General features: G+C 44.6%; 1 protein-coding gene and 1 non-coding gene across 2 annotated transcripts in view; both read left to right on the top strand.

Annotated features, from left to right (window-relative positions):
- OSBP (oxysterol binding protein) overlaps positions 1 to 16,008 on the top strand; it is a 35,367-nt gene extending 19,359 nt beyond the window's left edge. The window contains exons 8-14 of the mRNA XM_021082995.1: positions 3,707 to 3,952; positions 4,229 to 4,344; positions 10,303 to 10,411; positions 11,703 to 11,798; positions 12,415 to 12,596; positions 13,408 to 13,628; positions 13,723 to 16,008. Of these exons, the coding sequence (XP_020938654.1) occupies positions 3,707 to 3,952; positions 4,229 to 4,344; positions 10,303 to 10,411; positions 11,703 to 11,798; positions 12,415 to 12,596; positions 13,408 to 13,628; positions 13,723 to 13,865 (1,113 nt within the window). The 3' untranslated portion in view covers positions 13,866 to 16,008. The remainder of the gene's footprint in view (positions 1 to 3,706; positions 3,953 to 4,228; positions 4,345 to 10,302; positions 10,412 to 11,702; positions 11,799 to 12,414; positions 12,597 to 13,407; positions 13,629 to 13,722) is intronic.
- On the top strand, positions 21,999 to 22,071 carry TRNAF-GAA. Its single transcript has one exon. It is a non-coding gene; the product is annotated as a tRNA-Phe (tRNA).

A 22,171-nucleotide genomic window follows, 5' to 3' on the forward strand; every position in this document is an offset into this window, starting at 1 on the left:
GGAGCTGGAAATAAGGACTTTTTCTTTTTTGGTGGCAGGGCTTAAATAAAAATCAGGGATTCTGCTACCGATAGAAGGGAGGAGTGGAGAGTGAGGGTGGCTGCAGGCTCAGCCCCAGTCAGGTGCATGGCCTACAGAAATACAGATAGCATTCTTCCGGCCTCTTGGGGCTTATGGACCAGTCAGTGGTTTCTGCCTCTGTGTAGACCGGGTTCCTCTCGGGCAGAGACTGTGGTATTGGTCTTTATATCCTTGATGCTTAGCCAGTGCCTGGCACATACATATCCTTCAGCACATGTTAAAGTAATTAATTAACTGGGTCTTGGAAAACAAATAGATTCCTCTGTAAGCACATGGGATTTTTGTTAGAAAGATACTGGCCTCCAGACAAGCAAAGGCCGTGAGTAAGCACCCTGAAGACACATAAAAGAACTGGTTCACTGGGGACCTAAAAGGCAGCCCCACTTGCCTAGTGCCCTGAAGGAAGCGATGGGAGGCTAGGCTGGAAGGCATGTCACTGCAGCCTCAGAAATGCAGTTCCTGCTCAGAGATAGCTTCTGAGTCTAGGGGGCCTCCCTGTCTTTCTTAACCATTAGTTCCTTGTTGACATTGTGACAAGGAATGTGCAGTCCTGTACCTGTTTGCCTGCGGATCTAGTCCTTGCCCTTTCCCTGCTCTGTGTGTGTCACAGAAAGCTGATCCCTCCAGGCTGTGTTTCTCAGGCTTCCATGTCTGTTGGGCTCTGGCCGGGTTCCACCACGGCAGGGTACCAGTAGGAGATTGGAGCAGGGAGGAAGGGAAAAACCCGAGGGTGCTCCCCGCCCTGACTGCATTCTCTGGGGCAGTGCTCTGGCAGCAGCTGTGTGGCTCTAGTTTCCACTGGACAGGCCCCCTGAGGTCTTAGCTGCTGCCACATGCCTCTGGTCTCTGTGCTGCAGTAATACCACTGCTTCTCTCTGTGCCGCCCACCTGCCGATGGTTACAGCTTCCTGCTGCTGCTAATCTCTAGGTTGTCTTTTTTGGCTGCCCAGCTCTCCATCAGCTGTAAAACTAATTCCCTGCTTCCTTCCACTTTAAATTCTCAGATTTATTTGTTTCCCTGTTGCGTCACTGAGTGGTAAAATGGCCAATATGAAAAGCTTAGCACTTTCAGAGAAACCGTGGTTCCTGAAAGTTGTTGTGGTGGGGGGGAGTAGGGCTGTGTGTGTGAGATAAACGGAGATGGTATAAGGATGTAGCGATTCTAGGCCCGGGCAGTGCTGATCTGTCCCATGGCCACCAACTGGCCCATTTTTCTCAAAATATATGGAAATGTTACTGCATGGTGCCTGCAGTTCTGGCGTAGTTAATAAGTACCCTCTTTAGAAAAGACCCTCGAGGACTTGAGTTATTTCTGTTTCCCCTCTGTGCATTTTTTCCTATCATACTGCTTTTCTCTCAGTGTCGAGAAGATGGTTTTGGGACATGGCATACTCTTTTAGTTGAGGCAGGATAGATCTTACTTCCCCATTGAGAAATTTTCAGAGAAATGCTTGCTATATTTCTCAGAGGAAAAACAGGCTCTAGTATATTATTTATTTTTTTAAATGTATAAATGGGAATTCCCATCGTGGCTCACTGGTTAACAAATCCAACTAGGAACCATGAGGTTGCAGGTTCGATCCTTGGACTCGCTCAGTGGGTTAAGGATCCCGCGTTGCCGTGAGCTGTGGTGTAGTTCGCAGTTATGTCTTGGATCTGGCATTGCTGTGGCTCTGGCATAGGCCGGTGGCTATAGTTGCGATTCGACCTCTAGCCTGGGAACCTCCATATGCCATGGGTGCGGCCCTAAAAGATAAAATAAAATAAAATGTACACATGCATAGCAATAAATAAGAAACTATTAATAATAGTTCTGCTTGGGTGATGGTTTTTCCAGTAGTTTTCCTTTGTGCTTTGTTTCCAAAGTTTGTTATAGTGGAAATTACAAGATATTTCATAATTGGGAGGACAGTTAATATTAGGGTAGTGTGTGACTCAGAAATTGGCGGGTAGGAAGTGGGACAACAAGGCAAAAAAAGAAAGAAAAAGAGCTTGGGCTGTAGGAAAGAAAAGTGCTGTTTTTGTCGGTTTTATTAACTGAAATGTTGCTTTAGCTCAGCTCCACACAGTAGAAGTTTTTTCTTCCTCCCTCTGTTCTCTGGACTCAGAACTCAGGCTAGTGATATTCAGGCTTGTTTAGCTGTAGTGCTGGTTACATAAGCTTTATGGACTAGCCTGGGAACCTAACCTCTTTTTATAGTAATTTTCTAAGTGGTAAAGTCATCGTAAATTCCACTCAGTCAACTTAGAAGCTAACTCTTTGGAGGGGGTGGGGGACAATGTCTCTTTTGTTCATTTCTCTATACCCACTGGTTTGTATAGGACCTGGCACAGGTAAGGGCTCAATAAATATTTGTGGAATGAATGGACAGCTCCCTGACAGTGGCCTACAGATACACACTTGCTTTATCCTGTGGCTCAGTGCCCTAAGTTGGCTCTAAAACTTGGAAGGTATAGGGTTCCTGTTGTGGCTCAGCAGTTTAAGAACCCGACTAGTGTCCATGAGGATGCAGGTTCAATCCATGGGCTCATTCATGGGTTAAGGATCTGTCTTTGCTGCAAGCTGTAGTGTAGACCAGCGGGAACTTCCATATGCCTCAGGTGTGGCCCTAAAAAGAAAAAAAAAAAAACCTTGAATGATGGACACACTCCTGGCTCTCTCTCAGCCCCCAGGCTGAGCACTCTAGTCCAGAAACACAACTGTCCAGGCTCAGAGGAGAAAGCAGAACCCTGGTCTGATGTAGAACTGAATCGAGACTCCAGGCCATCATCTGCTCCACCAGTGCAAGCTGACTTTTGTACTGTTTCTCCTGCCAGTCAGGACACACCTGCACTTAGAATTTACTACCTTTTCTTTCCACCCTCGAAAATGTCAGGTGCCTCACTTTCTCTCTGGGTATACTTGTGCTAAAGTACTTTTTTTTTTTTTTTTTTTTTTTTTTTTTTTTTTTTTTTTTTGTCTTTTTGCCTTTTCTTGAGCCGCTCCCGAGGCATATGAAGGTTTCCAGGCTAGGGGTCTAATCAGAGCTGTAGCCACCAGCCTACACCAGAGCCACAGCAACATGGGATCCAAGCCAAGTCTGCGACCCATACCACAGCTTACAGCAGCGCCAGATTCTTAACCCACTGAGCAAGGGCAGGGCTCGAACCCGCAACCTCATGGTTCCTAGTCGGATTCGTTAACCACTGTGCCACGACGGGAACTCTTATTAAAGTACATATCTTCTTTGATGCTCTCATTCAGTAGCTTTTTGATAACAGTCTCCCATGGGCCAGGCATGATATGCAGGCATGATAGGCATGGATATGCAGTGGGGAGCAGGACAGGCACGGTTCCCATCGCAGAGAGTTTACAGTTAGTGAAGGAAATGAAAATGGTGGTGATTCCCACCACGCACTGACACAGACAGTTGACCAAGGAGAATGGGCTGCTTTGGGGTTAGATCTCAGGGTTGCTCTACCGAGCAAAGGCCTCTTCTTTTCCCAGTGATTTGCTTTATCATCTTGACATCTTGATATGTGTCTCTACCTGCAAAAGAAGAAAAAAAAAAAACGAAAGAAAGAAAGAAATTGTCTCCTAATGGATGTGTGGGCAAAGTTTTGATATCTGCTCTTTTCCTGACAGGTGAACTTTAATGAGCCCTTATCCATGCTTCAGCGCCTTACTGAAGACCTGGAATACCATGAGCTGTTAGACCGTGCTGCAAAGTGTGAGAACTCTCTAGAACAGCTCTGTTATGTTGCAGCTTTCACCGTGTCCTCCTACTCCACCACTGTCTTCCGTACCAGCAAGCCATTCAACCCACTCCTTGGGGAGACCTTCGAGCTAGACCGATTAGAGGAGAATGGGTACCGATCCCTCTGTGAGCAGGTAAAGGAGGCTCTGAACTGTGACCCTTTTCCTGTTTGAAGAAGGGGTGATCTGGGGGGCTTGATCTCGCTGGGTGTTAGATTTGCAGATATTCCAGTCCCTGTCATCCCAAACTGCCTCCTTTTCCCTCAGGCCTTCAACCTTGGAGGCCCTGGTATTCACCCACTGCCATGGGTGTAAAATTGTCAAGTGTGGATTTGGGGTGTTGATCACCAGTTAATAGGCAATATCTTTTCCTTCTCCTTTCTTTTAACTCGAACCACTGATCTCTTCAAGGTGAGTCATCATCCCCCTGCGGCCGCACACCATGCTGAGTCCAAAAATGGCTGGACATTGCGTCAGGAAATCAAAATCACCAGCAAGTTTCGAGGCAAATACCTCTCCATTATGCCCTCGGTAAGGCCACCATCTTTATGTTAATTTGTGCTCCAGGAAAGAACACTTTTCTGGCAGGATAGGGGAGTCACTGGTTCAAGGGTCAGGAGCCTGCGTGCAGGTCTAGTTTGGGCACTGGACCTTCTGAGCCAGCTTTGTGCAAGTCATATAACTTCTCAGCTACTGGGGGAGTGGGGGTGGCTTGAGACTCTTTAAGGACCCATCCAGTCATAAGTTTGTCTTCTTCACTATATTTAATGCATCTTTGAGTATATTGTAGAATATACATTTTAGCATGTATTTTAAAATTCTTTTAGGTGGTGTGGTTTCCCCATTACCGTAGCAATCAGCTTCTCCTATGGAGCAGAGCTCTTGTGACGCAAGGTTGGGTTTCTTAGGTAGCTCCTCCCCCTTCTCCTCTCCTTTCTCCCCTCTCTCCTCCTCCACGGAAGGAGTTAGGTATCATTTATGTAACAGCTGAACTGTAGGTAAGATGAAACCTTATTTTAAAAGATCTTATTGGATTACAGGTTAATTTTGCAGCAAGATCAAAAAGATCAGGCCTGGGAATAGGAATCTTAATATGCAATGTTGGAGTGTCTATACTTCAGGGAAAATGAGATTCTTCAAAAGGCACAGCAGAGGGTCTCGATGCTCTTCTGAACTAGACCAGCCACATTTGACCATGTGTGTGCCAAAGAGTGAATGCCAGCCTGCAGAGAAAGAAACACAAAGCAGGTAGAAAGAAACTAAGTAGCTCCCTAGAGACAGAGCTGACAGCACCTCCCTGAGCTTCCCATGCTTTCCATTCCCTGCTCCTCCTCCTTCATGAGGCAGAGCTGCAGTGCTGCATTATTGCAGTGTAGTCTTCTGCTTTAATAAAAGGTTCTCTCAGACACACAGAATGTAGAGGTATAGACTAGACATTAGCCAGAAGAAAATCCAGGGATATTTGTGATATATTAAGACAAGAAACTGCAGTGTTAACTCTATTGCTCCATGCTTAATATGCAAAAGGCCCTTAGGTGAAAAGGAGACTAAGTGATTTTGGTCTTGATAGTTATTGGGAACCTTCAAAAAGGTTCCGATTGCTTAATTGTCTTTGAAGCTAATAATTTCAGATATGTGTTAGGTTAAGAGTAGTAAACAGCTGAGATGTTCACACCTAATCTGCAGAACCAGGGTGTCAGTGGGTGTATTGCAGCATACCTTTCCTCTGCGGAGAAGAGTTTCAGACCCCCCCACCCCCACCCCCGCCCCGCTGAGGATCACTAAAGGGATGGACTATATGTGTTTAATTCTAAGGAGAGTTGTATGTGTTTAAAAAATAGCAATAAACCTAAATTACCAGTGATGTGCTGTACATTTTCTCTGTAATTTGACTAATCTAGAATTCTTGGAGGGCAAATAACTACAAGAGCATGATATAAGTGGTGGATCTAGTTTTTTAGAGTTAAATAAAAAATCTTTGATAGAATTTCATTCCTGTGTTTGGTAATTTAAGGATTTGGGTTGTCAGGAGGTATTGTCTTAAGTCACCCCCTCTGTGAGATACTGAGTATTTACCATGTACCAGGCAGTATTCTAAGGTGCTCAGGAAATGCAACAAAGATCCCAGCGCTTGTAGGAAGATTGAAGAGAGAATTCACATAGTGGCAGGAAACTGAATACAGAAGTATAAAGAGTGGAATTTTGAGACATTAGCCCTGGGGATGGCTGTATTTAATATTTTCCCATCTGTGACTTGGAAGGAGAATCAGGCAATTAAATTTTCACATTTTCAGCGGCACTCAACTTTCAGAGGGTAGATTGTTAGGGCAGTAGACGTCATTGAAGAAAGATATATGGACAGGATTGTGAGTGAATGGGTTGTGAGTGAATAGGCAGATAGATGGTTTTTTTAGATGGTAGCAGCCTTTTGATCTCTGTGTCAGTGACACTACTGGGCTCCCTGGACCTTGAATTTGCCCTTGAGTAGCACTTTTCGTCAAAAACTCCTCCTTGTGTATTTTATTCATTTTTCCAATTTCTCCTTTTTGACCAGAGCAATTAACTCATTTATATTTATTATAATTACTGATAAGGTAAGATTTATATCTGCCATTTTGGTATTTTGTTTCTGTACATCTTGCAACTTTTTTGTTCCTCTGTTCCTCCATTGGTTCCTTCTTTTGTGTTAAATAGATATTTTTCTAGTTTACCATTTTAATTCCCTTGTTATTTCTTTTACTGTATTTTTTAAAGATATTTTTTTGTGGTGGTTACCCTGAGTTTTACAATTAACACCTCAACTTCTAAATAATCTAGTTCAGATTAATACCAACTTAATTTCAACAGTATACAAAACATTGGCACTTATATGGATCCATTACCTTTTCCCTTCTTTGTGCTCTTGTTTTCATACAAAATGTATTTCTATACATTATAATTCCACCAACTTTGTTTTATAACTGTTGCTTTATGTATTTGCCTTTTAAATCATGTAGGAGAAAAAAGTTGCAAACAAAAAATACATTTATGCCGTCTTTTATATAGTTTCATTTGCAGTTACATTTACTAGTTTCTTTCTTTTGTTTTGTTTTTGCTTTTTAGAGCTGCACCCACAGCATTAGGAGGTTCCCGGGCTAGGGGTCCAATTGGAGCTACAGCTGCTGGCCTACGCCACAGCTGCAGCAATACCAGATCCGAGCCACATCTTTGGGTTTTTTTTTTTTTTTTTTTTAATTAATTAATTTATTTATTTTTTGTCTTTTTGCCTTTTCTAGGGCCGCTTCCCATGGCATATGGAGGTTCCCAGGCTAGGGTTCTAATTGGAGCTGTAGCCACCAGCCTACGCCGGAGCCACAGCAACGCCAGATTCGACCTGTGTCTGTGAGCTACACCACAGCTTATGGCAGCGCCAGATCCTTAACCCACTGAGCAAGGCCAGGGGTCGAACCTGCAACCTCATGGTTCCTAGGTGGATTCGTTTCCACTGCACCACAGTGGGAACTCTGTTTCTTTATTTTTAGTGTAGATTTAAGTGTCCGTTCATTTCAGCCTGAAGGACTTCCTTTGGTATTCCTTGAAGAGCAGATCTGCTAGCTATGAGTCCTTTGTGTTTTTCTGGGAATGTCTTACATTCTCCTTTGTCTATGAAGGATAATTTTGCTGGATATAGAATTCTTGGTTTGGCAGTCTTTCTCTTGCAGCACCTTGAACATGTCATCCCACTGCCCTCTGGCTTCCGTGGTCTCAGAAGGTCACTTATATATGTGATGTATCCCTCCTCTCTTCCTGCCTTCAGGATTCTCCCTTTGTCTTTGTCTTTCTAGTTTGATTATGGTGGTTTCAGTGTGGTGCTCTTTGAGTGTATCCTATTGGCATTCGTTGAACTTCTTGGATGTGTAGATTAGTGTTTTTCATCAAATTTGATGAATTTGGGGCCATTACTTCCTCAGCTGCTCCAGCTAGTATCACCACTTCCTTCAGCCGTTGTGTCAAATAATTGCCACTGATTGTAATAATCGCTCCAGGGAAAAGGCTGTTTGAAGTGAGTGGGTACGGAGTCAGATCAAATAAAGATAAGGCCTGTGAGTGGGAGTTTACAAAGAACCACAGATGGGTCTGATAATGTGATAATGATGAGCAAAAGCCACTTTGACCTCACTTAGCTTACATTCTTAAGTCGGCAAAAATGTAAACAAGACATAATTTTATATCGTGGTAGTTCTATGAAGAAAATGGGGGAATTCCTGTTGTGGCACAGTGGAAACGAATCTGACTAGCATCCATGAGGATACAGGTTCGATCCCTGGCTTCGCCCAGTGGGTTAAGGATCTGGCATTGCCCTGAGCTGTGGTGTAGGTCGCAGATGCAGCTCGGTTCCTGCGTTGCTGTGGCTGTGGTGTAGTCTGGCAGCTATAGCTCTGATTTGACTGCTAGACTGGGAACCTCCATGTGCGGTGTGTACAACCCTAAAAAGCGGGGGGAAAAAAAAGGGGGAATATAGGGTGGAGGTGACAGGGGTTAATGGAGGAATGAGTGTGTGGGTTCCTTGGATGAGGGAGTCCAGGGAATGCTCTGGAAAGGTTACACTTGAGCAGCGATCTGATAACAGAAGTAAAATCAAAAGATGACTTGGGGGAGTGTGTTCCAGGCAGAGAGAGCCCCAAAAGATAAGGGCCCTCAGGGGGAGCAAGCATAGCATGCATGAGAAACAATAAGGCCATTGCAGCTGGTTCAGAGTGAGATGGGGACGGGGGGGCGGTGGATGAGACGAGAGGGTTGGGCGGGGACCAGCTCTTAGGGTCCTGTACACCATGGAAAGAAGTAATTGAGAGATTTTTATGGTGTGGTAAGTTGATATGACCATGTCTTGTTAAACAGATCATTTTGGCTAGAGACTTTACGGTGGCCAGAGTAGAAGCTGGGAGGCCAAAAAGAGGTCAGACTAGAGCTGGTGGTGGGTTAGACTGCAGGGATGGTGGAAGAACAAGAGACTTAGGGTATAATTAGGCAGCGTAAATGCTCTTAAAGGTTGCTGTGAAGATTAAATGAGGTAACGCATGAGGAGAACCTAGCAGTGTCTGCTCCTCAGCAAGTTCTCTCAGCAGGGTTGCTGTTGTTCCTGCTAGTGCATCACTGCCTCAGCCACTAGGGCTATTTTCCTCTTTTGTGCAAGAAAGACATACCTAAGCCACATTTCGTGTTCTTCTCATTAGTGATCATAGAAGGGAGCTTAGACTGTTACTAGAATTAACTACTATTTAATATATATCTTATAAAATTTTTTGATTATTTTGAATCTCCACTCACCTCTGTTCAAACCACTGATTTTAGTTTGGTATTCATTTGAGATTAACTCATAGGAACAAGAGAAGGCCACACCTGCCGAGGGCTATCAGGTTTACAAAACAGGACCAGCCAAATGGAGAGACACCTAGAACAGGGTGTGGGAGGATCCTGGACACGGAGTTTCCGTGCCCCTCCCCACGAAATCCAGGCACATCACCTTCCTGGCACATGGATGTGTTTAACATCCTGGAAGCTCCACGGAGCTTTGTTATCCAGAGATTTTTATTGGGGTTTCATTGTGAGGGCACATTGGCCACATGACTGAACTCACTATTCTTCCCGGCCTCCTTCCCTTCCTGGCAGGAAGGGACCGTCATTCCCAGGAGGTTGAGAGGCCCAGGCCTGGTCGTATCAGGTGACCTGAAGCCCCTGCTCTCTAATGACAGGGTTGGCCTCTCTGGCCCGCCCTCCTCCTTAGTCATCTTGTTGGCATAAGCTATCCAGGGACCCACCTGAGGCACCTCATTGGCATAAACCACCAGGGCCCCTGTGAGTGACAAAGATACAGCCGTCACTTGGGAAATTACAAGGGTTTAGAGCTTTCCTCCCAGGAACCTTGGACAAAGACCAGACAGATTCTTTATTATAGAGAACAGGCTCACATCTAATAAGTGGTGGAGCCAGTGAATCCAGTTCTGTCTGATTCCAAAGCCCCTGCTCTGTCCACTCCTCCTTTTTCTGTGTTAAGGCCCTTAGCAGAGAAGTGGTGTGCCTGAGGTCACTCAGCTGACTACCAACGTGTGCTCTTTTCCACAACGCAATTTTATTTTTTCATGTTGGGGCAGATTTGACCTGTTTCTATGAATTTTACAGCTGGTATGGCAGACACAGTTAGTGACAAAATTGGGGCTTTTTATTTTCATTTCTGTTTCTACAGCTGCAGGATATTACTTCCCAGCTAAGTTGTGTCAGTTGTCAGTGTTTGTCACCATTAGTTATATTTTACTCATACATTTAAAAATCAAAGTAATAAATTCAGTCAGTAGTTCCAGCATCTTAAAAGGTTATAAGTCCTTTTTGACTTGCTCTTTTCTTTGTAAAAGTAAGAACTATCAATAGAAGAAAATCAGTCTGTCATTATTTCTAGCTAGCACGGTGCTCCTTTCCCATTTGGCTTAATTTGTGTGCCGCTCTCTGTTTCTAGGTAGCATCCACTGTATTTTCCATGCAACTGGGCACCACTACACTTGGAAGAAAGTTACCACAACAGTGCACAACATTATCGTGGGCAAGTTGTGGATCGATCAGGTGAGTGAAAGTTCTCCAAGGGCCTCTGAAGTTCAGAAGAATACCTCCTAACGTCCCTCTCTGCAGTGCCTAGGGCATGGTATGCGAGCTGGCCCTAGCCTGCTGTTACTGGTTTATCTGTTTTGCCTGAGGAATTTCTCTCAGGCAGTAGCCCCAAGCTCAGCCTCCCTGAGTTTCTTTACCACAATGTATTATCTGTAAATGACCAAGTTACAGCATTCATTCAGTGCCTCCTCCCCTGGGACTGTGTTAGGCCCCGTGAACGATACCAGAAAATAATACGCTTGGCTCCCATCCTTCATCCTTTCATTATTCCTCAAACATTTATTGCCAGGCAGAGTGCTAGGTCCTGGGGATACAAAGTCAGGTGAGGCATTGTCCTTCAATGAGTTATTTTATCACTGGAGACATAGGACAGGTACGTATAAGTTGAAAAGTATTTGACAAAATAGACTCATGTAAGAGCTGTACTAAGATCATACCTAATGCACTGTCAGTGTGTTCTTCAGAGGAGGGGTGCAGTAAATTCAGAAAAAAGAGGGAATAATGTCTGAGCAGCCAGGAAAAGCTTCACGGTAGATACGGGAAGGAAGCTGCATCTTGAAGAGTAGTCTAGGATTCGCAGGATAGAAAGGAGGAGGGAATGAAGTGAGTCAGGAAGGCCCACCGTGTGTGATCTTGAAACCGTAAGAGTACTTTTTCTTTAATGCCTTTGGTCATACAGAATATTTTATTTATTTGTTTGTTTATTTATTTATTTAAGGGCGGCACCCGTGGCATATGGAGGTTCCCAGGCTAGGTGTTGAATCGGAGCTGTAGCCTCTGGCTGACGCCACAGCCACAGCAATATGGAACCTGAGCTGTGTCTGCGACCTACACGACCTACACCACAGCTCAGGGCAGCGCTGGATCCTTAACCTACATCCTCATGGATGCTAGCTGGATTTGTTTCCGCTGCGCCACAACGAGAACTCTGTGAGGAGAGTGCTTTGAGTTCATGAAGGGTAGCAGTGGAGACTCGGCTTGGAAAGGTCCAATTATGCTATCTAAACTGGGACACACAATTTTTTTTTCTTTAAAAAAGGGGTCACTTGGCCTTGATTCCAACCTGGAATGCCAAGATTATGAAGGCATTCCACAGCCTCTCAAGGTTGGCTGAGGCCTGGATCTTAAGTATGGTAGTGTTAGAATGTAAAATTGAAAAGGGAAGAATTATGGGGTGTGGGGCCTCGCAGATACTCAAGCCATCCAATCTCGGTAAAACTAACCCGTGATTCTTTTCATTTTACAGTCTGGTGAAATCGATATTGTGAATCACAAGACAGGAGACAAGTGCAATCTTAAATTTGTTCCTTATAGCTACTTCTCCCGGGATGTAGCAAGAAAGGTAAGAGAAGTTCGAAGTAAAACGTCTTTCACTTAGTGTGTATCCCCCAGAAAGCCTCCTCCTTTGGAGCTGGTGTAGATGGGAGAGTGTGTGTGTGTGTGTGTGTGTGTGTGTGTGTGTTTTCAAAAAAAAAAAAGGAGAGGTAAAAGACAACAGACTAGAAAGTAAAAGTCAAGAACAATGAGAGATTGAAAGTAGGGACCACTGGGAGACAAAGGGAGGATTCCAGGCAGAAGGCATGTGCACTTTGACCCCTGGGAAGTCTGGGCTGGAGTTCTGTCACTACCACAGCAGAACTGTGCTGTGAGTTTCGACGCCGTGACTTCTGGAGAGAAGAATATATAACATAATTCTGAGTACAGTTAGATCCTCCTTCTCGACACATCATTACAGCAGAAATCCCTGAACCACAAAGTGGTAATGAAACCTCCAGCTCCTAGGTCAGTTATTTTAAGCAGCTCAAGAAAATATGGCAGAATAATTTGAATGGCTCCGTGGAGGTTGTCATAACAGGATTTAACCAGCATTTACCCTAGGACTTCGGTCTCCGGCGTAGTCAGATTCACTAACCCACAGTGAGCACTGTGCTCCAGAGCCCTGCTCTCCATCTTTGTAGGTGACAGGAGAAGTGACAGACCCGTCGGGAAAAGTTCACTTTGCCCTCCTGGGGACGTGGGATGAGAAAATGGATTGTTTCAAAGTACAGCCAGTCATTGGGGAAAATGGGGGTGATGCTCGGCAGCGAGGCCACGAGGCGGAAGAAAGCAGGGTCATGCTGTGGAAGCGGAATCCCTTACCGTGAGTATCAGGGCGCGTGCCGCCCGGGTCCTGCTGTGACCTTGGGCCTTTCTGCCTGCCTTGCCACCTAATGACGTGAGGGACGGAGCAGGGGAAGTGGGAACCGGAGAGAGGACCAGAAGGTTTCCCTGTGTGAAAGGGAAAAAAGTTCAAACTACTCAAACCACATCTGCCAAAAAATAATTTGGTGCTTCCTACCAGACCTGTGGATTATGATTCAGAAGGATATTTTCTATAACTTAGAGCAAAACTCTTCAGAAGTGGGGAGTTCCCATCATGGGGCAGTGGTTAATGAATCCATCCAGGAACCGTGAGGTTACGGGCTCGATCCCTGGCCTTGCTCCGTGGGTTAAGGATCCAGCATTGCTGTGAGCTGTGGTGTAGGCCAGTTGCTACAGCTTTGATTCGACCCCTAGCCTGGGAACCTCCATACCCCACGGGTGCAGCCCTAAAAAGAGAAAAAAAAAAAGTGGCTAGAGGAGAAAGATGCCCATGACCTGTGGCCTAAAGGCCTGGCAGCTCTAAAGGTCCTTGAGGTAATGTACCAGGCTTTGGAAATAAATTAGGATGGAGACCTGTCATCATTGAATATGTTCGGGCCTTAGGAATATCCAAGATTATTAACCTATTCCAGAAAGAGGTTAAAAAGAAAGCGAAGAGGAAGAAAGAAATTTTATTTGATAGTGTTTCATTCTTCCTAATTTCAGAACAGCCTGGCTGAGGTGGCCTTTGGCATTGAACTTGGTTGTTGCTCCTTAACTAATGAGGGTCTCAGGTCTGGCTCACTCTCTCTCTCATCCTTTACTTTCAGGAAGAATGCAGAAAACATGTACTACTTTTCAGAGCTTGCTCTAACTCTCAATGCCTGGGAAGCTGGCACTGCCCCCACAGACAGCCGATTGCGGCCTGACCAGAGACTGATGGAAAATGGGCGCTGGGATGAAGCAAATGCTGAGAAGCAACGCCTAGAGGAAAAACAGAGACTTTCCAGAAAGAAGAGGGAAGCCGAAGCTATGAAAGCCACAGAGGATGGTAGCAGACGCCTTCTCCTCTTATTTCTCGATGCTGGAGAACGCCAGGGTGTTTTTGGTTCTAACTGTTTTCCTCTACCCTCTTTCCCTTTCAGGCACACCCTATGATCCCTACAAGGCACTGTGGTTCGAGCGGAAGAAGGACCCCGTCACCAAGGAGTTAACCCATATTTATAGGGGCGGATACTGGGAGTGTAAAGAGAAACAGGACTGGAGCTCGTGCCCAGACATTTTCTGAACCAGCCCTAACAGAAGGAGGAGGACGCAAAGCTGTCGAGGACAGAGGATGCGCGGGAAAGCTGGCCGGCGTGACTCTTACCGAGCGAGCGCTTTCCTCGAGTTTGTCTGTCTTAACCAATCATTTTTTCCAAATCAGTCACCAGAAGCAGACACCATCGGTGGTGATTGGCTGGTTGCCTTAGCTGATTGAAACTGAAATCGACATTCTAGATACTGTGCTCGGGAGGGAGAGGGGTAGCGGCCGAAAGTTAGTGTAATCCCACTTGGGCAGAGGCGAGTGCTCTGGGCTCTTCCTTCTCCCTCTGCCCCCATCTGAGATGACGTCATTCGCCCTCCCCTCAGAGCGTCCTGCTCAGCCAAGATCTGCGGAAGGTGATGATTCAGAGGCATTCTGGTGCTGTTCAGAGCAAAAGCTGATTTTAGACGTTCCCTTTAAAAAGAAACACGTTGAGACGTACCAGCAGAGGCATCGGGAATGCTTGTGATGGAACTTAGGCATAACATTATGAAATGTTCACAAGCGGGGACCCTTAACGGGGTGTCCGTGCAGAGAAAACTGGTATTGGGACGCTTGCCAGAGGGCTGGAACGTTCAGAGTTAAATTCTTGGAAGTTTCGATGATCTTCACTCGCGTAAAACACCCTGCTGCTGTTCTCCATCTTCTTTGACAGCAACCAGGGCCACTGGGGTGGTCGGTGGTAGGAGGGTTGCTTTATCCTCACAAAGGGGTTTTACGGACTCGCTCAGGCAGAGAACTTCTGAGAACACAGGCAGGATGGAAAGAGACTTGCTGGCCACTTCAGCTTTGCTGTCCCTTCTCACCCCCGTCCTTCACTGCCTTTTCCTCTTCTCTCTCCCGGCACAGTACCAATCCAGGTTTGGGCCCCAGTCTGGAGCAAAGCATTACCTGTCCCGTTCTGATACCCTTCAGAATCTGCGAGAAGGAGATGCTTTGGAATAAGTTTTCACCATCTCTCAAGCCCCGTGGACTGGAGCCACCTCTGGAATAATGTGTTAAATATCTGTATATTATATATATGTAGAGAAAAATCTAATTTTTTTTTTTTTTTGGTTTGATTTTCCTTCTTCCCATTAAGAATCTTGTTTTTTTGATACCACTTGTCTCCCTGGGAGACTCTCTTGGACACACTGATGTGGGTTGGAGCCTCCTCTGCTTTCCATCTTTCAGGGTCAGACACTCAAAACCTGAGCAGGACCCCATCCAGCAGTTACTGAGCAGGGACTTTATCCATGGTTGGTATCATGGGGCACCCACCACTGTCCAAGCTCTGCTCTCCTAATTACCTGACTCTTGAAAATGAAATCCTAACCTCTTTCCTACCGTTTTTCCTCCTTTCATTAGGAAGGGTCTGGGTAGAAAGTCCGGAGGGTCATTTCGGGTTTAAGCTGGCCTCTGGCCAAATCACAGCACCAGACAGCTCATTCCCCAAAAGAGCCTTCTTCCCAGGAATCGGGGCTAAAAACACCGGGCACGTGGGGTTGGCAAGAGAACTGCTCCTGTCGGGCCCTGGTTTCCTTCCTTTTTTTCCGTTTGGCATTTGTTTAAGTTGTCTTGTTCAGAAACCTAGCCCCCGTGCCACCCACCCTTGGTTGAGGATCACAAATTGAGGTGCCTTCCTTGTATGCTTTTTGTTAGCGTTTTTTCATTTCTGTTCCTTAACTGCTGAGCCTCAGCTGGTGGGGGTCCGAGGGAGAGTATCATTCCAGAGGAAGCCATCCCGCTCGGGGTGACTGGATTGACACTGGCGAAGTAGTACTTTCATTCCCACCCCCCGCCTCTCCCTTCCTAGCTGTGATGAACTCAAGAGGGGCACCTCCTGGGAGCTTCTTTCAAGGAGGCCTGTGAAGGCGATGACCTAAGGAGGGGGGCTTCAGACGGAGTGGGAACTCCCCAGCTAAGCAACGTCCCCGATGTACTCCCCCACCCCTCCACCATCTATCTGCACTACATTTCCAGCCTGACCCCCCAGTCAGATTCCTGCTAATGGAAGAAGCTTCGAGTCCTTCAGGTGAAATAAAGTCATGTGAAAACAAAACAAAACGATATATATTTTCGGTTTTTTTGCCTTATTGTTTTTTTTCCAAGAAAACTACTAAATTAAATAATTTTTAAAAAGTCATATTGTTTGTCTGATTCACTTCCACGTCTACCAGGTAGGAGGCGGGAGGAGGTGGAGAGCTGGACCCACAGTGATTTGTTCTTGGGAGTCCAGGAACTTGATCTCCATGGGAAACTGAGAGAAAAACTGGGCAAGGGTTTACAGATGTTTTGACTGCTCAACAGCATTCTGGAGGTCCCATGACCAGAAGAGTGGTTTTAACAGCCCCTGATGCTTCAGGATAATGTCATCATCTGTGTCCCACATTGGCATTGGGGGATAGTTTACAGAGTTTTTGATACTGGGCCTGCGTCACCCCCAAGATAAAAGTCTTGCAAGTTCTCATTGCGGCTCAGTGTAACAAGTCCGAATAGTATCCATAAGGACTCCGGTTCCATCCTTGCCCTCACTCAGTGGGTTAAGGATCCAGCATTGCTGTAAGCTGTGGTGTAGGTCACAGACAAAGCTCAGATCCTATGTTGCTGTAGCCATGGTGCAGGTTGACAGCCGTAACTCTGATTCGACCCTTCTCTAGCCTGGGAACTTCCATATGCTGAAAGTGGGGCCCTAAAATAAAAAAATAAAAAAAAAAATCTTGCCCATTTAATTCTCAGGCTCTTAGCTCTCCCATGTGGTAACTCAGATTCTGTATTTTGAAACATAAGCAATTGAGTGTTGATTCGCAGACCTTGGACAGAAGTAAGAACAGTGAAGATGCTTGTTTAGGTTTTCTCTGTAATGTTCAGGGAGGGGACAGGTGGGCAAAGGGACTGGAGGGGACTGGAGAGGCCTTAGATGAGGGCCAGTGCCAATACCTGCCCTGAGGGGGGCCCCCACGTCCGCTGCACATCTGCTTCTGTGTCCAGAATGCTGAGAACTGAGTCTGAACATTTCCTGGCTTCCTCTTAAACAATTTTAAGAGGTAAATGTTAAAATTGTCTTGTCGAATATAAAGAAAGTTGCTCAAAAAATACCCCAACTTGGATTAATTCACTCCTGGTCACATGGCTGATTGGTTAGTCACAGCACTGGAATTCAAAGCTGGGTTTGTTTAACCCTGGAGTTTGTGACCTTTCCAACCTTGTGTGCTGTGAGATACTGGGTTGGAACGCAGCTGATAGTCATTTCCTCCTGGATTATACATCACGCAGAAATGCATATTTCTGTTTCTAAAAGCTTATTAATGTGGATAATATCATTTTGGGAGTCCCACCTCAAGGAAGGAACATGCTCCCACAAAATTAGCTTTATCACCAGGGATGGTTTTTTCTAACCTGCTTCTTGGGATAACCACTTATCTGCTCAAGTCATCTTCCCAGTTCCCATCAGTGGGCTTGGTGTGAAGTATCAACGACTTTGTTTTCCCTCTTTTTTTTTTTGGTCTTTTTGCTATTTCTTGGGCCGCTCCCGCGGCATATGGAGGTTCCCAGGCTAGAGGTCCAATTGGAGCTGTAGCCACCGGCCTACGCCAGAGCCACAGCAACGCGGGATCCGAGCTGCGTCTGCAACCTACACCACAGCTCACGGCAACGCCAGATCGTTAACCCACTGAGCAAGGCCAGGGACCGAACCCGCAACCTCATGGTTCCTAGTCGGATTCGTTAACCACTGCGCCACTACGGGAACTCCCCTCTTTTTTTTTTTTTTTTTCTGGCAAGCTAAAAACCACTGCAGTAGACCCTTGACAGTTGTGGGAGCTGCATCCCTCAACCTTGAATACCATGTGGAATGTAGTTCCCTCCAACAGGGGCTGTCAAATGTGCCTGAAAAATTGTAATAATTCCTCCTTTATTCCTTTAATGGGTGACTGTGACATGATGGGTCTAAAATCCTGAGGTGTCTACATGTGATTCAAAATTATATACTATTACACGTGCCAAAAATCTCCGAAGACCTACACAAATGTTAAACCTATAAATTTCAAGGGTTTGCTCTACTTTCAGCAAGATAATTGAGGAATACATTAGGGATACAAATGGGGGAAAAAAAATGCTCAGAGGGGTTCCCTGGTAGCCTCATGGTTAAGGATTCAGCATTGTCACTGCTGTGGCTCAGGTTTGATCCCTGGCTTGGGAACTTCTGCATGCCAAGGGATCAGCCGAAAAAGAAAGAAAAAAAAGAAAGGAAGGAAGAAAGAAAGAAATTAAGAGCTCAGATAAACAGGCAATTATGACAAGCTAGTTTGATAAATGGTGTGAAAACAATGTAGCAAGGTAACAAGATTATAGGGAGTGGGAGAGAAGGGACAAAGACATATCAGACAAAGCTTCTAGAACTAGGAGAATGTATCTGAATCAAGAGTTGCAGGTTTAATAGGGGTTAGGGGAAGAGCAATGTATAAAAATGCTGCATGACTGCTCACAATACCCAAGACATGGAAAAAACCTTAATGTCCATTGGCAGAGGAGTGGACAAAGAAGATGCGGTATACACACACACACACTCACTCACACACTGGAACACTACTCAGCCATAAAAAAGAATGACATAATGCCATTTGCAGCAACATGGATAAACCTAGAGATTATCATACCAAGTGAAATCAGAAAGAGAAAGACAAATATCATATACTATCACTTACATGTGGAATCTAAAATATGACACAAATGAACTTATCTAGGAATAGAAACAGACTCACAGACCTAGAAAACAGACTTGTGGTTGCCAAGGGGGAGGGGAGGTCAGGGAGGGCTGGACTGGGAATTTGAGGTTAGCAGATGCAAACTATCACACATAAAATGGATAAACAACAAGGTCTGCTTATACAGCACAGGGAACGATATTCAATATCCTGGAATAAACCATAATAGAAAAGAATATTAAAAAGTGTATTATAACTGAATCATTTTGCTGTACAGCAGAAATTAACACAACATTGTAAATTAACTATACTTTAATTAAAAACAAAAACAAAAATACTGCATGGATAAAGACGAAGAGCACAGTAAAGGAAAGCATCCTGAGGTTGGAAGGCTGCATGAATGGCTGGAGCACAGAATCGAGGAGAGAACACTGACACGGTACTGGAGAAGCGTAAGGTCCAAGTTATGGAAGTCTTTGCAGACCATATAAAGAAGGTTTTTGTTTTCACGAGGGAGCCAGTGAAAGATTTGTAAGCAAGATGATGGGTTCCAGTGTGGAAAATGATCGATAGGTAGTAAGATCAATTAGGAGGCTGAAGAAGTTAAGAGAATGAAGAAGTGCAGGGATTTTGGAATATGGAATTGGAATGAAGAGTACTTGGGTATGATTATTGGTGGAGAGCAGGGGGAGGGAGTGTGGGAAGGAGGAGGGAATTTGTATTTTTCTGGCTGGGGAAACTTAGATGGAAGGTGGTGTTAAGCTAAACAACTTTAGAGGGAAAGATGTGTTTATTTTTGGACATTCTAAGTTGGAGGTGCCTGTGGAGAGGTTGAGTAAGCAATTAAAAACATGGGGAAAAATACAATGGCTACATTTTTGTGAGAAGTGAGGGATGGGATGCTGAGAGTAGCTGTACATTAAAATCACCTGCAAGTTAAAAAAATATATCATCCGGAGTTCCCATTGTGGCACATCGGAAACGAATCTGACTATATCCATGAGGATGCAGGTTCAATCCCTGGCCTCGATCAGTAGGTCAGGGATCCGGTGTTACTGTGGGTTGTGGTGTAGATCACAGATGCGGCTTGGATCCCGTGTTGCTGTGACTGTGGCATAGGCTGGCAGCTGTAGCTCCAATTCGACCCCTGGCCTGGGAACTTCCATATGCTGCCCATGTGGCCCTGTAAAAAAAAAAAGCAAGAAAGAAAAATATCTATCTATTTATCTATCTATATCACCCTAAGACCCATCTGCAAGGCATTACGATTCAATCAGGGTTAGGGCTACTGCAATTATATATGTAATTAACTCTGTACTATGTAGACATAGATATGAATGCAAGGGTTGCGAGATTATGAAATGGGAGGAAGAGGTAGGATAAAATCAGTATATTGGGGAATATTATTTAGCCGCAGCTTGCTTCTCAGAGTTTGAGAAAGATATGTCTGAGCCAATTCCACTTTTTGACAATGTTTATATATTTCAAGTTTTTAATTTTTTTATTTAAAAAATTTTAAATTCAAGTATTTGATTTACAATATTTGGCCAATTTCTGCTATACAGCAAAGTGACCCAGTCACATATATATACACATTCTTCTTCTCATATTATCTTCCACCATATTCTATCACAAGTGATTATCCACTAGTTCCCTGTGCTGTACAGCAAGACCTGATTGCTTCTCCATTCTGAAAGTAATCATCTGCATCTACTAACCCCAAATTCCCAGTCCCTCCCTCTCTCCCCCCTTCCCCTCCTCCCCTTCCCCCCTCCCTCCCTACCTGTCTGTCCTTTTCCATAGATTTCTTGACCCTGTTTTGACAATATCTGAAAAATTCAAAATGTTCATATATTTTGATCTTGAAAAGTCTGCCTTGAAAAACAAATACAAAAAGGTAGTCATTGCAGAACTGTCTTTAATACTGAAAACTAGGAAAAACATCGAAATATCCATAATGAGGAATTTTATTAAATTGATTGTATTATACCCATACAATCCAATACTGTGCTTGGATTAAAAAGAATGAAATAGGTCTACATAGCTGACATGAAAAAAGACATGATTTATTTTTATTTTTTATTTAAAATTTTTAATTATAATCGATTTACAATAGTCTGTCAATTTCTCCTGTATGGCAAAGTGAGCCAGTGACACATATACATACATCTTTTTTTTTCCATCACAAGTGACTGGATACAGTTCCCTGTGCTACACAGCAGGATCTCATTGCCTTATCCACTCAAAATGCAATAGTTTGGATCTACCAACCCCAAACTCCGAGTCTATCCCACTCCTTCACCCTCACCCTTGGCAACGACGAGTCTGTTCTCCACGTCCAAGAGGTTTTTTGTTTTTGTTTTTTTTTGGTGGCTAGGTTGATTTGTGCCATATATTAGATTCCAGATATAAATGATATCATATGGTATTTGTCTTCCTCTTTCTGACTTATTTCACTTAGTATGAGACTCTATAGTTCCATTTATGTTGCTGCAAATGGCATTATTTTGTTCTTTTTATGGGCGAGTAGTGCTCCATTGTGTATATGCAGCACATCTTCTTAATCCATCCCTCTGTCCACCGCACATTCAGGTTGTTTCCATGTCTTGCCTATTGTGACTGGTGCTGCAATGACCATAGGGGGCACCTGTATTTTTCAATGAAAGTTTTGTCTAGATAGAAGCCCTGGAGTGGGATTGCTCGATCATATTGGTAGTTCTATATTTAGTTTTCTGAGATACCTCCATACAGTTTTCCATAGTGGTTGTACCAATTTACATTCTCACCAACAGTGCAGGAGGGTTCCCTTTTCTCCACACCCTCTCCAGCATTTGTCATTTGTAGACTTATTAATGATAGTCATACTGATCAGTGTTAGGTGGCACCTCATTGTACATGATTTATTTTTAAATGAGAGAAGTAAATTTTAGGGTAGTCAAAAAGCAAACTGAGGCATTCCCGCTGTGGCTCAGCGGGCTAAGAACCCGATTAATATCCATGAGGATGCAGGTTCCATCCCTGGGCTCGCTTATGGATTGAGGCTCCAACCTTGCGGTGAGCCCGTGTAGGTCGCAGACGGGGCTCGGATCTGGCGTGGCTGTGGCTGCGGCTTAGGCTGGCAGCTGACGTTCCGATTGGACCGCTGCCTTGGGAACTTCCATTTGCAGCAGGTGCGTCCCTTAAAAAGACCAAAACAAAAAACCAGAACACACACAAACCAAGCACCCAAAAAAAACCAAACCAACAAACAAATAGAAAACCTCCGAGAAAAGTAAAATTGTTTATCACCTCTAGCTTATTAACAGAGGCCTTTCCTGCTAATATTTATCAAATGCCTCCAGCTGAACTTATACCCTGATCCTTTTTCACGTCAAAAGAACAGATGTTGTTATTTCATTACAAATATGAGGAGGGGAAACCCTCACGACTTGCCGAAATAGCTCAGTTGGGAGAGCGTTAGACTGAAGATCTAAAGGTCCCTGGTTCGATCCCGGGTTTCGGCAATGGTTTTAGGGGTCATTGGCAGTGACCCAACAATACTTCCCACGTGGTTGTCCGTTCAGTCCGCTGCGTACCAGTTTCCGGCCCTTTAAAGAACGAACC

This window comes from Sus scrofa, chromosome 2 (genome assembly GCF_000003025.6).
Source record: "Sus scrofa isolate TJ Tabasco breed Duroc chromosome 2, Sscrofa11.1, whole genome shotgun sequence".
NCBI lineage: Eukaryota > Metazoa > Chordata > Mammalia > Artiodactyla > Suidae > Sus > Sus scrofa.